General features: G+C 61.1%; 1 protein-coding gene across 2 annotated transcripts; it reads left to right on the top strand.

Moving 5' to 3' along the window:
- Positions 1-1,030: 1,030 nt before the first annotated feature.
- Positions 1,031-3,119, top strand: GBX2 (gastrulation brain homeobox 2). Of its 2 annotated transcripts, XM_024752821.1 has the most exons (3): positions 1,031-1,558; positions 1,853-1,884; positions 2,596-2,704. In XM_024752821.1, the coding sequence occupies exons 1-3, from the start codon at positions 1,031-1,033 to the stop codon at positions 2,702-2,704; spliced, it is 669 nt and encodes a 222-aa protein (XP_024608589.1). The 2 variants fall into 2 exon arrangements, with proteins under 2 accessions (XP_024608589.1, XP_024608588.1); XM_024752820.1 differs by lacking the exon at positions 1,853-1,884 and having other exon boundaries at positions 1,031-1,553; positions 2,596-3,119.
- Positions 3,120-13,081: the final 9,962 nt, after the last annotated feature.

Here is a 13,081-nt window from a genome sequence, read left to right as displayed (position 1 = left end):
TAAGAATGTCATGAAAAATGAGAAGGGATCGCTCACTGAAGGGCCCAGCTCGGGATGGGGGCATCAGCAGCCTCCCCACGGCGCCGGGAACGCGGGGACGCCTCGAGCAACCCGGCGGGTTCCCTGCGGCGGGTAGGGGCTGCTAGCTCCCGGCCGGCGCCCTAGGGGCGGACCTGGAGGGGCAGGACCTTGCCCCCAACTCCGGGAACCTCGCCCGGACCCCGGCAGCAGCAGGTTTGCTCCAAAGCATGTACCAAAGAAATAAAACGCCCGCGGTTTAGACGCGGCCGTGGCTAGACCCGAAAGCCGCCCTTGGAGGCGGCCTCGTTGAGGCTGCCGAGCCCCGAGTTTCGAGCCTAGGAGGTGCCAATGGCCCCTTTCAAGTTTGCGCGCCGCGGGCCAGGCGCACAAGCTCCGGCTCTCTGGGCCGCGCGCTGCGCTTGCGGCGTCCACAGCCTGCTCTCGGCCAGCCCTGGTGGAAGGGGCGGAGCCCCCACTTTCGCCCCGCCCACTCCTGGCGCAGCCAATAGGCGGCGGCTCCCGGCCCCACGTGAGGGGAGCCCGGCCGGGCAGCAGGCAAAATGTGAATGAGAAAGAGGAGCGCGATTTAAAGGTGCTGGCGGCGCCCGCCGAAGACAAGTGCGCCAGCTTCGCGCGCTCCCCTGCGGCCCGCAGGAGGCGACCGACAGCCAGACAGACAGACGGACGCGCAGACGGCTGCGAGCCCGGGCCGAGGGCCGCGGAGCGACGCGCGCGGGCTCCGACGGGCAAACGGCGGGCGGCAGCTCCAGAGAGCCCGCGGGGCCCGGGCGCCCGCTCCACTCCGGGGCGCACGGCCTCACCCGCCCACCGCCCGCACCAGCTCCCGCCAGGCATGCAGCGGGCCCAGGACTGAGGGGTATCTGCTCTCCGGGTCCCGCTCGGCCCCTGCCCGGTGCACCAAGTTGTGCTCCCGGCGCCTGGCGGGCTTCCCGTTGGCGGCGCGGCGCGGGGACTTTTCGCCTCTCGCGGGCCTCTCCCGAGCGCGTCTATGAGCGCAGCGTTCCCGCCGTCGCTGATGATGATGCAGCGCCCGCTGGGGAGTAGTACCGCCTTCAGCATAGACTCGCTGATCGGCAGCCCGCCGCAGCCCAGCCCCGGCCATTTCGTCTACACTGGCTACCCTATGTTCATGCCCTACCGGCCGGTGGTGCTGCCGCCGCCGCCGCCGCCGCCGCCCGCGCTGCCCCAGGCCGCGCTGCAACCGGCGCTGCCGCCCGCGCACCCTCACCACCAGATCCCCAGCCTGCCCACCAGCTTCTGCTCCAGCTTGGCGCAGGGCATGGCGCTCACCTCCACGCTCATGGCCACGCTGCCCGGCGGCTTCTCCGCGTCTCCCCAGCACCAGGAGGCGGCGGCTGCCCGGAAGTTCGCGCCGCAGCCGCTGCCTGGCGGTGGCAACTTCGACAAGGCGGAGGCGCTGCAAGCCGACGCGGAGGATGGCAAAGGCTTCCTGGCCAAGGAGGGCTCGTTGCTTGCCTTCTCCGCGGCCGAGGCTGTGCAGGCGTCGCTCGGTGAGTCGGCGGCGCGCGCGACCCGGGCGGGAGGGCGCGGGGGCGCGCCAGCTCCGTGTTCCCGCGGGGACCGAGGGGATGAGGCCGAGCCCCCGCCCGCCCCTCGCCCCGGATCCACCGGCCTGAGGAGCCGGAGGATGCAGCGGAGCTGCGCGGCGGGGCCTCCGGAGGTCATTTAGAGCCACGCAACAGGCGGGGGGGCGGGGGGGGGGGCGGAGTGCGCATTCAGAGCCCCAGGCCAGCTGCTGCTCTGAGCGGCGAATTTATCTGCCGGCCAGTTTGGCCGAGTCTTGCACTCCCTCATCTCCAGCGCTGTGACCTGGGATCCCGGGTAGGTTTCGGCCTTTGGGGAGGGGGGTTGGGCTGCGCGTCTTCGCAGGGAGGGTGCCGAAGGGCGTCCAGACCTATTAAACCCCTTTACCAGGCTTGCTGCTTGCCTGGGAGAATGGGATTCCTAGGAGGCTGTGCGTCCGCATGTGTGTGCTGGGGTGTCCGGTGGGAACTTCTTCTAAGGCTACAAAACTTCCCTTTGACCAACATCATCTATCTCCAAACCCGACATGGTCTGGGATCTGCACCTCCCTGGGCACTCACTCTGGCTGCGATGAAATTGAAGTTCACAGAATTTTGGCGGCGGCGGCGGCGGCGGGGAGGGTGGTGGGCGGGCAGGATGAATCGTGAACTCCCCCTCAGTCCTCACCCAGCCCCCACCCCGGGGACAAAGAGGAAGCTCTCTTGGGCCTCACGCCTCCTGTTACTTCTGCCTTAAGCTGCGGGAAGCTGGGAGGGTGCAGAGGAGGCCTGGTGGCCCCTTGAGTGATGGTTCTGGGCAAAGGGCCGTCGCCTGTACTGTCTCCTCCTCTCCCTTGAGCTTTCTCACGCCCCCCCCCTTCTCTACCCCTCAAAGGCCAGGAAGTCACAATGTGTTAATGTCACAGAAAGACAATCCGCTAAGCGGGGAAAATGCCCGAGGGACGGTGGGAAAGGGAAAGGAAGGCCAGTGTGCGAAATGTAGTAAAACGCCGTTTGGTTTTGCTTTCAGTCGGGGCTGTCAGAGGGCAAGGGAAAGACGAGTCAAAGGTGGAAGACGACCCGAAGGGCAAGGAGGAGAGTTTCTCGCTGGAGAGCGATCTGGACTACAGCTCGGATGACAATCTGACTGGCCAGGCGGCTCACAAGGAGGAAGACCCCGGCCACGCGCTGGAGGAGACCCCGCCGAGCGGCGGCGGCGCGGGCAGCACCACGTCCACGGGCAAGAACCGGCGGCGGCGGACTGCCTTCACCAGCGAGCAGCTCCTCGAGCTAGAGAAGGAGTTCCACTGCAAAAAGTACCTCTCGCTGACCGAGCGCTCACAGATCGCTCACGCCCTCAAACTCAGCGAGGTGCAGGTGAAAATCTGGTTCCAGAACCGCCGGGCCAAGTGGAAACGGGTGAAAGCTGGCAATGCCAATTCCAAGACAGGGGAGCCCTCCAGGAACCCCAAGATCGTTGTCCCCATCCCCGTCCACGTCAGCAGGTTCGCCATTAGAAGTCAGCATCAGCAGCTGGAACAGGCCCGCCCCTGAGGGCCCAGGGAGGGCTAGGGCCTGGACCACCGTGGAGCAGCCACAGTGCCCGAGGGAACCCATGCTGGACTCCACCGTGTCTGAGGCAAAACTCAAAGTCACCCCCCAACTTTGGACATCCCAAGCAAATTGAGAGTATATTCATGAAACAGGCTCGAAAGACTGCTTTTGAAGGGGCTACAGCTACACCTGAAGACACACTAAATATTTATTATACTACCCTACTTTGTACATTAGATGTCTATATAGACTGGATCTCAGCTGCTGTATTTTGAAAGTTATAGGACCCAACTACCCAGTAATGTCCTCCAGCCACATTCCAGAAGAGAACAAAACCTCTGCTGTAACCTGCCACGCATAGCAGCCACTTTTCCATACTTTTCCAAAGGTAAACATCACATGCAGGAACGAACACTGGGGTCTCCATTTATTTTTGTTTCTATTCTGGCGTTTTTAGTTGACTGAAAAGCAGACGTTTTGGGGCAGCCTGGAAATTCGCTTTGCTTTGGTTTTGCCTGGCTTTCTTTCCTGGGGTTGCATATCCTATGAGCCATGTCTGAAGCACGTCTCCGTTGTGTTTAATTTATTTCAATGTAGCTTATTTTCGTATAAGTTATGGCATTAAAACAATCTCAGTCTTGTGAATAATAAAAAGGAGAGAGAGAGGGAAAAGACCAATTCTTGGGTCTCATAAGTTTGTCCAGATTTGACTGTTTAGAGGGAACCGCCTGCCGGCGTGTGGCCAGGCAGCTGGTCTGAGACCAGTACTGGATGAACACCCCGTGTCCAGGGCCTCCTCAAGCCGGCCGGACGTGAGCCGCACAGCACCTCACCAGGTTTGAAATAGGCCAGCAAGAGCTCCAACTGGGTTATCAATTTGAGCAAGGATAATTTTCACCTTAGAAATCTAACATCTTCCCCTCTGCTCGGCCTAACCAGTACCTAGGAGGCTGGCAAACTTTGGCCAGAGGAGGTGGGCGCCGGAGGAGGGAAAGTGAATGCGGGTATGGGTGGCTTTGCACAAACTCCTGATTCTCTAAATCGACGACAGCCGGGGAGGGAATGCGTTTCCTTACAAACATCCCGGACCCGAAAAGAAGCGGTGCTCGCTCGCGGGGCAGGGCCGAGCACTCATAAATCAGCCTCCGGGCGTGATCTTCCGACGGGAGCAGAAACACAAACTAGCCGAGCTGGGCTTCCCGGCAGCGCTCAGCTCGGAGGCGGAGGCGGGCCGTGAACGCCCGCGGGCCGGGCACCTCCCTCTCCGGGCGGGGTCGGAGCGGGGCGGGACCCGACCACCGCCCCACCCCGAGGAACGCCGGCCAGCTGCGGGGGCCGGTCCGCGGGGCTGGGGCTGAGAGCTGGGCACCTCCCCCTCCTCGGGGTGGGGTGCGCGGCCAGCAGGGCGCGGGAGGGGCGTGTCAGGATTCCCAATCCCGCTCCCCGACCACCGCAGACCGCGCCCCCCGAGCCCGGCCAGTTCCGCGCGCTGCTCCTTTCCCGACCCGAAGCGCCCAGCCGGACGCGAGCGGCCAGGCCTTCCGAGATTGCCGCGGACAGGCCGCGGGTGACCCAGGGGCGCGGTGCCAGAGCCCTCGCGGCCACCAAACCAGCAGCCCGAAGAGCGAAGAGAAGCCGGCGGCTTCGCCAGCCTCAGCCTTCAGAATGGAGGCAGGGGAACGGATTGCGAAGCAGCCGCGCGCCTCACTCACCGCGGTTCTCGGTCCAAGAAGGCGAAATCTGTCGCCGTGGTCAATACTAGTATTGACTTAATTTATACGGCTTACGACCCGTCACCTCTGCGCGGAGGAGGGGCATTGGGGACCGAGGTTTCAGCCCGAACTTCAGGCGCAAAGTGAGGGCCGGGCGCGACCGAGACACCGATTTCCGCCGCGTTCCCAAGATTTCCAGGGACAGAAGATGGCCCGGGCTTGGTTTTTGAGCACAGTGATACTGAGTGGCCGTTCCTCCGAGGGCCTCAGTCCGCTCTGCGGGGAGCGGAGAGCTGTGGAGGCTCCTTGCTGCCCCCCACCCAGCGCCCTGGGGCCTGAGGTGGGAGGTGCGCCCGGGCCGCTCCCTGCCCGGCGCACGGTCCCCAAGGCCCAGCCGCTCCCGCCGATGCCGCCGGTAGCCCGCCAGTGATCGCGCCCGGGTCGCCTGTTGGCGTCATCTGCTCGCGGCAGGTCCGCACTGGCCACTGGCCCCCGCCGCCGCCGCCGCAGCAGCAACAGAGGCCCGTGGAGACGCCGTCCCCGCCCCCCATACCCGGGCCTCTCCATCCCCAGGCCGGATATGTGCCCCTGGCAGAACCGCGGCCGGTGGCACAGAGTCCGGGCCTGAGGATCCGGGGGGGCTGCGGCCTCCGCGGCGGGGACGCCCCCACCTGGCGCTCCGGGTCTGGGGAAGGAACCCCGGGTGTTGAGAGCAGGGCACTCTGCCCCCCCATCCCATGTACCCTTGCACCATAACAGGTGTAACCCCTACCCACATTCTCCAAAAGCCCATGGTAGGGATGGAAGGCACAGAGTGGAGGGGCCCAAAGCCTTGGCTTCAGAAACCTTGGGGGGAAAGTGAAGCTCCCTAGCAAGGAGGGGGGTGCCTTCAGGGAACCTCATGGTGGGGCTCAAGCTCCCAGGCCTACCCCAGCTGCGCTGGTCCTTGGCCTTTGGAAGCAGGAGGAGTAGAGGGCCTGGGGCTACCCTAGCCTGGTGGACACCGCGGCACCGGCCACCGCTGGGCCCCCCTGCCCTCTCTGGGCTCCGTCTCCCTCCTCCCCAACCTCCGAACACCGGGCGGCCCTGAGAGCCCAGCGCGGAGGCCCAGGCCCGAGAGACAGGCCGAGGGGAGGAAGATAAACAAGCGGCGCTTGATGGCCGCTGTCATCGCGGCCGTCATCATGGCTTTCATTTGGCTGCCTAATGAGTCATATCACAGGCAGAGAGAAAAATTGTCAATCGCCCGGGCCCTAATGAATTTTTTTGCAAATTGTAATCAAGCCAGGCCGTCTCAGCTGGCTGATTAATGAGACCCACGAGGCTCGGCCAGCACCTCAGCTTTTTATTCCATCCCGTCCTCTCTGCACTAAATTAACAGCAACTTGTCTGAGCTTCACATTAACTCCCGATGATTAATTCTGATGGGGCTGAAGAATAGCTTGTTCTGATGGGCTCTGGCCGGAGATGCTGGGGGGAGTTAATACACTTCCCCTTTGGCTGCCGGCTTTAATCCAAGGTTGGGTTTTGACATCACTGTATTTGTTGTTACAATAAATCCCACTTACATCTGCAGATCGAATAATCACGCTTGGGAGCGCTGCGGACCTGCACCCACCCCCTCCCTGCGCTAGGGCTCTTGGAGCCCGTCTGCACCCTGCATCCACCAACCAGGGTAGGGATCCTGGGGGCCGGGGGTGGGGGGCGTGGGGGAATAGTCACCCAGCCCCAGCCCTAGCCCCTAGCCTCGGGGAGCTGGGTGCCCCTGGCCTTTGCAGAACTGAGGGTACTTTGAAAACCTGCAGCCGCGTCTCCGCGTTCTGGGGGCAGGGCCCTCTTAGATTGGTCTTGGGCCTTAAACAACCTCCTGCCCCTGCTCCCCGCTGGGGCTGGGAGAAACCCTCGGAGCACCAGGGCTTGGACTTTCCCACCCCAGCCCTGTGCTGGAATTGTCGAGACTCAGCACATGCTTCTGTGCCCAGTTTTTGCCACCCAGTTGGGGGTGGCCTTCTAGGCCTCTCAAGACCGGGTTTGCCTGGCGGAACCATCCCGATTCTACGGCTGTCTGCGCGCCGGCCAGTCCGCACGAGGCGTGTAGCTGGCCGGAGCACCTGCATTCCGCCCTTTCTCTCAGGGTCCGTGCCCGCTCGGTCTTGCACCTGTTCGTTCGAGCTTAATTGGCTTAATCATTTCAGCTGTGTCTGGCAAGCCTCGAACAGGGCCTCGGGGCCGCTCCCTCCAGCACCGGGCCTGTCCCAAGCAGAGCGGCGCCCCGTCCTCCTTGGCAGAGGGTTCTGCTGGGCGCGCTGGAAGCTGGGGGGACACTCTGGCGGCCTCGGGATCTGACCACCGTCTGATTCTCACCTCGGGGCCTTCTCAGCTCCCTGTGGCGGTCCCGAGTAGGGGTCTCTAGTGGTTGGAGCGCCGTGCATTCCGCGGCCTTGGCCACAGAGTCGGTTGCCTTGTCTTGTCACCTGCAGGAGGCTTGGGTGACCACACGGCCTAGTGGCGTGTCCGCGCTCAGCCTCCCTGGCGAGGACACTTTTGTGTATGTGCCCCTATTTCTGTCCCGGGAGACCCCAGGCCTCTGCCCAGGCACGCACAGCAGGAACAGGTGGTCCGCTTGCACCCTCTGATGTGCCAGGGCTTCCCACACAGCCAGGGCACAGCGGGGCCTCTTTCTGCCAAAGCTGGATGCCGGGCTCTGAGGTCTAGAGGGGAGCCGAGGTCTGGGGTCTGCTGGGAAGGGGTTGCCGGGCAAAGGGAGGTGGCATTAATCTTCATTTCGGCCCCTTATGGTGTAAACAGGAGAAATACGATCTTGGTAACCGAACATGAATGCAAATCACACCGTCAGAGTAATAAAGCACCTGAAACCCCAACACACAAAAGCAACACCATATGTATGAAGACAACCTGCATAAATTATAAATTACATCATAAAAACTGATGGCTGATTTGAACAGTTCAGAAGTGAGAGACCTAAGCTGACTTCCGCCCTCTCTGGCTTTGGGGAAAGGTCTGGGAGCACATTCCTTTCGATGGGCATTGGACCAGGGTAACTGGGCCCAGGGTCTCCTGCCAGCACTCTGGACCGATCTGCTTGCATCGGAGGTGGGGCGCGCACCGCCGGCTCTGCCCGGAGAGGAGAGGAGAGGAGAGGCCCGAAACTCTGTAAGCCCTATGAAGTTCCGTGCAGGTGGGGCGAGAGGCGCCACAGGCACCGGGGCTGCTGCGCATCAAGGCCGGGTCTGGATTCCAAAAAAACCGCCCCACCAGACCAAGGAATGCCGCCCCTCGACCCCAACCCTTCCAGCCGGAGCTCAGATGTCTAGCTCTGAGCCAAAGTTCCCTGCGAGGGTGTCCCTCCGCGCGGAGTCGGCTGTGTGATGAGCAAGGGTGTGAGTGTGGGCGGGTGTGTGAGCGCGCGGAGAGTGCTAGCATGTGTGTAGTTGTGCGATTCCCCTCTCAACGTCTAAGCCCGCTTTGCCGAGTTTCTCGGAATTCCTGGATCGTGGAGAGCCAAGAGTCCGACCCCGCTGGAGAAGCCGAGACCCCGCTGGAGGAGCCGAGACCCCGCTGGAGGAGCCGTTCGGGGGCGCGCACTGCACCTTCCCCCGCGGGAAGCCGGGCCTGCGCCTCGGAGCTCTACCTCCACTCCTGTCCCACTGCGTGGAGACCCCCGGGTCTGGTCTCTGGCCTCCACCTCCCAACCTCTAGTGCACTCCGTCCCCTTTGACCTCTCCGCACACACCCCTAACCTTTCTGATCTCTGGGATGACGTCCTCCCCGCCACCCCACGCCGGCCTTGGAGCTCTCCCGGGTCTGGACTCTGGGCTGCGCCCCTCCCCGCCCCCGAAGTCCACCCCGCCTCCTCCTCTAGGAGCTCCCCCAACACACACAGCTGGGGGGCCGGATCTACCGCCTTCCGCCGAGCAGACCCGGCCCGGAGCCGGGCCACACACCGGACCAGGGAGAGGAAAATGAGGCCGGCGCAGCTCCTGCCAAAGCGCGGGGAGACCCTAGTTCTGCCCGAACCGTCGGCGTCCCCTAGGCCTCGAGGGAGAGAGGAAGGAGGTCGCGATCGGACCCCGCGGTTCCGAGGAGGCAGGGAGGCCGTCGGCCCGCGTGCGGTTCCCGGCCCCGCGCGACCTTGCCGGGGACAGGCTCCCGGGCCCGGAGTTCCAAGCTGGGGGCCCATTCAAAGGCGCGTCCGCAGCCGGAAGAAGCCGGGGGCAGAGCCCGGCCTGGGGGGCAGACGTCACGCTGGGCGCTCCACCCCCAGCCTCATCTCTTTATTTCCCGCCACAGCATCCCGCGCCTTTGTCATGCCTGTCCCGCTCTGGTGTGGCCGCGCGTCCTCTTAAAGGGCTCGGCCCCCCAGCTCGGGCTCCTCGGCCGCCCGAATGACAAAAGCTGAAATGAGATTACACCGACCAGATCCCATTAAGTCGGCCCCCCGGCCCGCGCTCGGGCCGACTCAGATCCCTCAGCCCACCCGTCCCCCCTCTCCGCGCCCCCAGCCCGACTTCCGCAGACGCACCTGGCTCGGCGGCGGGGACCCTGCAGCAAGCTGAGCGCCTTGGGGGTTTGCAAGTGGCCGCCTGACCCCAGGGAGGGAGCGCGGCCCGGGCTCTGAATGACAAAAGCCCAGCCCGGCCACAGCGCAGAAGGAAACCGAGAGGGGCTGCCCCCAGCCCAGCTTGGACTGGGCCTCCCTGCAGGCAGAGGCGGGGTGCAGCCCACGCTGTCAGAACCCAGGCCAGCTTGTTCTGTATGGAAGTTTCTGGGGCGCCTTGCCCATAGGGCCAGACAGGTAGCTGGAGCCTAAGGTGCTCGTAGGAACAGGAAAGACACCACCACCCTGTACCCAGTGCTTTACCTGCCCACTCATTTCACAGTTACTGGGAACACAGGGGGAGGCTCCCTATCTGCAGATGTAGCAGCCAGACTGAGGGAAGTGGCTCCAGTCAGGGTGTCGCTTGCAGTGGGTCCTGGATCACCCCAAAATCTGATCGCTCCATCCAAAAGCTTTGGGTGCCGAGGCCAAGGCCATTGGCACACACAGCAGCCCCCAGCGTTGGGAGCCAGGGCTCAGGTATTGGCCTTTCGGGGCAAGGCTGGTGGTGGGGAAGGGCTGGTGAGTCAGAGCTTCGAGCACCCCTGTTGCTGCTTATGGGATGGTAGGATGGGGCTGGAGATGCCTGGCCCTGTTTCAAGTTTCCCTTTTTCTTCAAATGAAGAGTCCGTCATCTTTAGATGAAATTGGGTAGATCTTCCAGAGACGGGCTGCAGAGCAGTGCAGAGAACACTGGAGGGAAGTCACATCCTAATAGGAGCTCCCCTTCGCTAACCTTGACCGAACCACTTCCCCCATCTAAACCGTTGTTCCTTCACGTGATGACCTGGCACAAGGTTCCAAAGTCCAAGCTGTCTTGGTTTCTGGGGAGGTTTATGATGAAACAGATGAAGAGCACGGTAACATCAGGGCCTCAGCACCAGCCCATTCAGGGCCTCGGTGCACAGTTTTGAATGCAGACCACCTGGGTTCCCACGCTTGGGGGTTTAACTCTCCAACCAAAGCTGATGTGGGCAAAGGGCACTGGGCAGAGCTGGGGCACACAGGGAGCCAGTATTAGCCACTGTTTCCGTTTGTATCGGAACAGAGGCAGGTTCCCCAGCTGAAGGCTGGACGGAACCAAGGGCTGCCCTTCTGCCTCTGCAGCTCCTCCTCTGGGTTGGGGTCTGCTGTGTGACCTCAAGCTCCTCGGTGACGGCCCTTCCACCGGCCCAACCCAGGTTTGTCTGGCTGCAGCTGAGGCCATTGTTCAACCCTGTCCTTTGCGGAGATGGCCTGGAGTCCGCAGCACCCTCTTCGCTCCCTTGGTAAATGGGCTTCAAGTCCCGCACCAGCACCTTCTGTCCTCGAGGGCCCCCGGAGTCTGTGGGGAGGAGACAGCTGAATGGGCTGCCGCAGGAGACAACTCTTCAACCCATGAAGGCTATCGCAACTCGATTCTTCTCCATGACACCAGATGACTTCAGTGACCCACATGTGCTATCTGATCGGATCTGCTGTGATATCTTAGCCCTGGAGTCGGGGGTCCCGGAGGCTGGCCTGGGGTGGAGGCAGGACTCCAGGTCTAACTTGTTCTCCTGCACAAAACCCGACAGAGGAGGTCTCAATGAAGGTGTAAATTACGGATAACGACGTGAAGTCTCTTTTCAGAAGGGCCTGAATCATTCCTCATATTCGCACAGCTCCTTCTTGGTACGGACACCCATCTCCCTCCAGAGGAGCCTGGTGGGATTATTTAGAAAACTGGCAAGAACCCGAGCACTGTGAAAACTAAGATAAGCATTTGAAAAGCATTGTTGTCGCTGTGCTTAGGCAAAGAATCTCTGAGCTGGGTGAAATCTCGCCAGACTCGTCATTTGGTTTTCCAGTAACTCGGGGCACGGTGCCACCCACATGCAGAATGACCACAGACCTTCATGCGATCATTCAGGATATTTGTGTGACCAAAGCAATTATTTAACATACATGTATGTGATTACTTTGGGGCTTTAAACTATTGATCATTGAAAAACCTTTATCGATAGTTTTGAAGTGCATTTCCATTTTCCATGACTACGGCTGGAATTTTTGCCCACAATAATTTTCCTATTTCAGGATTTTGAAAGCTATAAATGGCGAGAAAAGAATGATAACTGCCCATCTTTAAATGAGAAATTGTTAATTTGGGATTTACAAAGGACTTTCTTTCATGAATAATAAGTGAAGACAAATTTGTCTTCCCGCCTCATCTCTGGAGGCTGCCGTCTCCTTACAGCGCCACCTATAGGCAGGGCGTCTCTACTTGGTGTTTTTGGCATCGCTGGCAGGACAACTCTTTGGTAGGGGACTGTCCCATGAATGTCAGAGATATGACCCAGTTAAATGACAACCAAAAGTGCCCTCAAGGAGAATGCAGCTGTCCCCAGCTGAGAGCACTTCTGCTAGGCATGGGGACCCGATGGGCACCTGGGTGAAACGCACACCTTTGGGCACTCGGTGCCAAAGGGGAAGACAGCTTGTTCCAGTGTGGGGAGACCAGTGTGCCCTGAAGCTCATGGCAAGACCCTCGTCCCCAGCCAGTTTGGGCAAGAAAGGCGCACAGGGCAGAGGCTCCTACGGGGAGGCTACCGGATGAACAGGCATTTACCAGGGCCTCTCCCCGCACCCCAGTGACCTGCTGCTCCGGGCACCCAGGGCCACCAGTCAACACAGCAGTGTTTGTATGACCAACTGCCTACAGCTCAGCGCCCGGAGGGCTCACCTGGCTCCTCCGTTCAGACGCTCCCCGGGCTCTAGGTTTCCTGCTCCCCTATAAGCCTCGTCCTGCTTCTGAAGGTGTGGGAGCGATCCTGCCCATTCGAGCTCAGTAGTCACAGCCAACCACAGCTGGCGCAGCTGCATGGGATCTCAGCACTCCGGGCACCCTGGCTGAGAGCTGACAATGAACATGGGCAGCTCCACCCCGTGGGAGTTCTCCCTTCCCAGGGCACTTCCCTTCTGCAGAGGTTGCCCAGCACTTACGTGGTTCAACATCCCATCCCTTGGGCTCAGGACCGAAATGGCCTCCAGTGTGTCTCAGGGGGCACGAAGGCCTTCACGGGGGTCCACACTGGCAGCCTGGAGCTCCTGAGGGGGCTCTGCTGACCTCACTCTCCACCTGGGCCTTTCGAATGCTTTCTCAAAATGAATGAATGATAACGATAAGTAATAATAATAGTTCTTCCCCCCCTTACTATCCAGCCCCAGCCACTGGACTGCCAAAGAAATCGAAGCGTTTATAGACGAATTTGGAGATATGTAGCCAAGTCCCTGATGAGACCGGAGACCACAATTTTCAAGTAATTCAGTCCATTAAGCCTATAGCCTGCCAACATTCCAGAGCTTCCATTGCTTCAGCTGGAGGAATTCAATGATACTTTCAGGAAATGTTCTCAGTGACATTACTTCTTGGCAAGTCCACCTTGGTCTTGAAATAATGATTTAGTAGTATGAGCTCATGTCCCCTCCAGCCCCTCCAGTCCCTCCAGTCCCTCCAGCCCAGACTAAGAGAGTTCCTGCTCCCCCCTTTCTCTCCTCTTCTCCCTTTAGCTCTGCTCAGACATGTCAGAGGGGACTGGAGTCCATGGGAGACCAGCGCGCGGCAGGGGGAGAGGACAAGGGTAGTAAGGACGTCCATGCTCCCCAAATTAACT

The sequence above is a fragment of the Neophocaena asiaeorientalis genome, unplaced genomic scaffold, assembly GCF_003031525.2.
Source record: "Neophocaena asiaeorientalis asiaeorientalis breed wild unplaced genomic scaffold, Neophocaena_asiaeorientalis_V1.1 scaffold294, whole genome shotgun sequence".
Lineage (NCBI taxonomy): Eukaryota > Metazoa > Chordata > Mammalia > Artiodactyla > Phocoenidae > Neophocaena > Neophocaena asiaeorientalis.
Note: the sequence above shows the minus strand (reverse complement) of the source record. Positions and strands in the feature narration are given on the sequence as shown.

Excerpts from the sequence above, each read along its gene's own strand:
- GBX2 (XM_024752820.1), top strand. The coding sequence starts at position 1,031 with ATGAGCGCAGCGTTCCCGCCGTCGCTGATGATGATGCAGCGCCCGCTG. Across the intron at positions 1,554-2,595 it reads GGCTGTGCAGGCGTCGCTCG|TCGGGGCTGTCAGAGGGCAA; the intron begins GTGAGTCGGCGG and ends TTTTGCTTTCAG.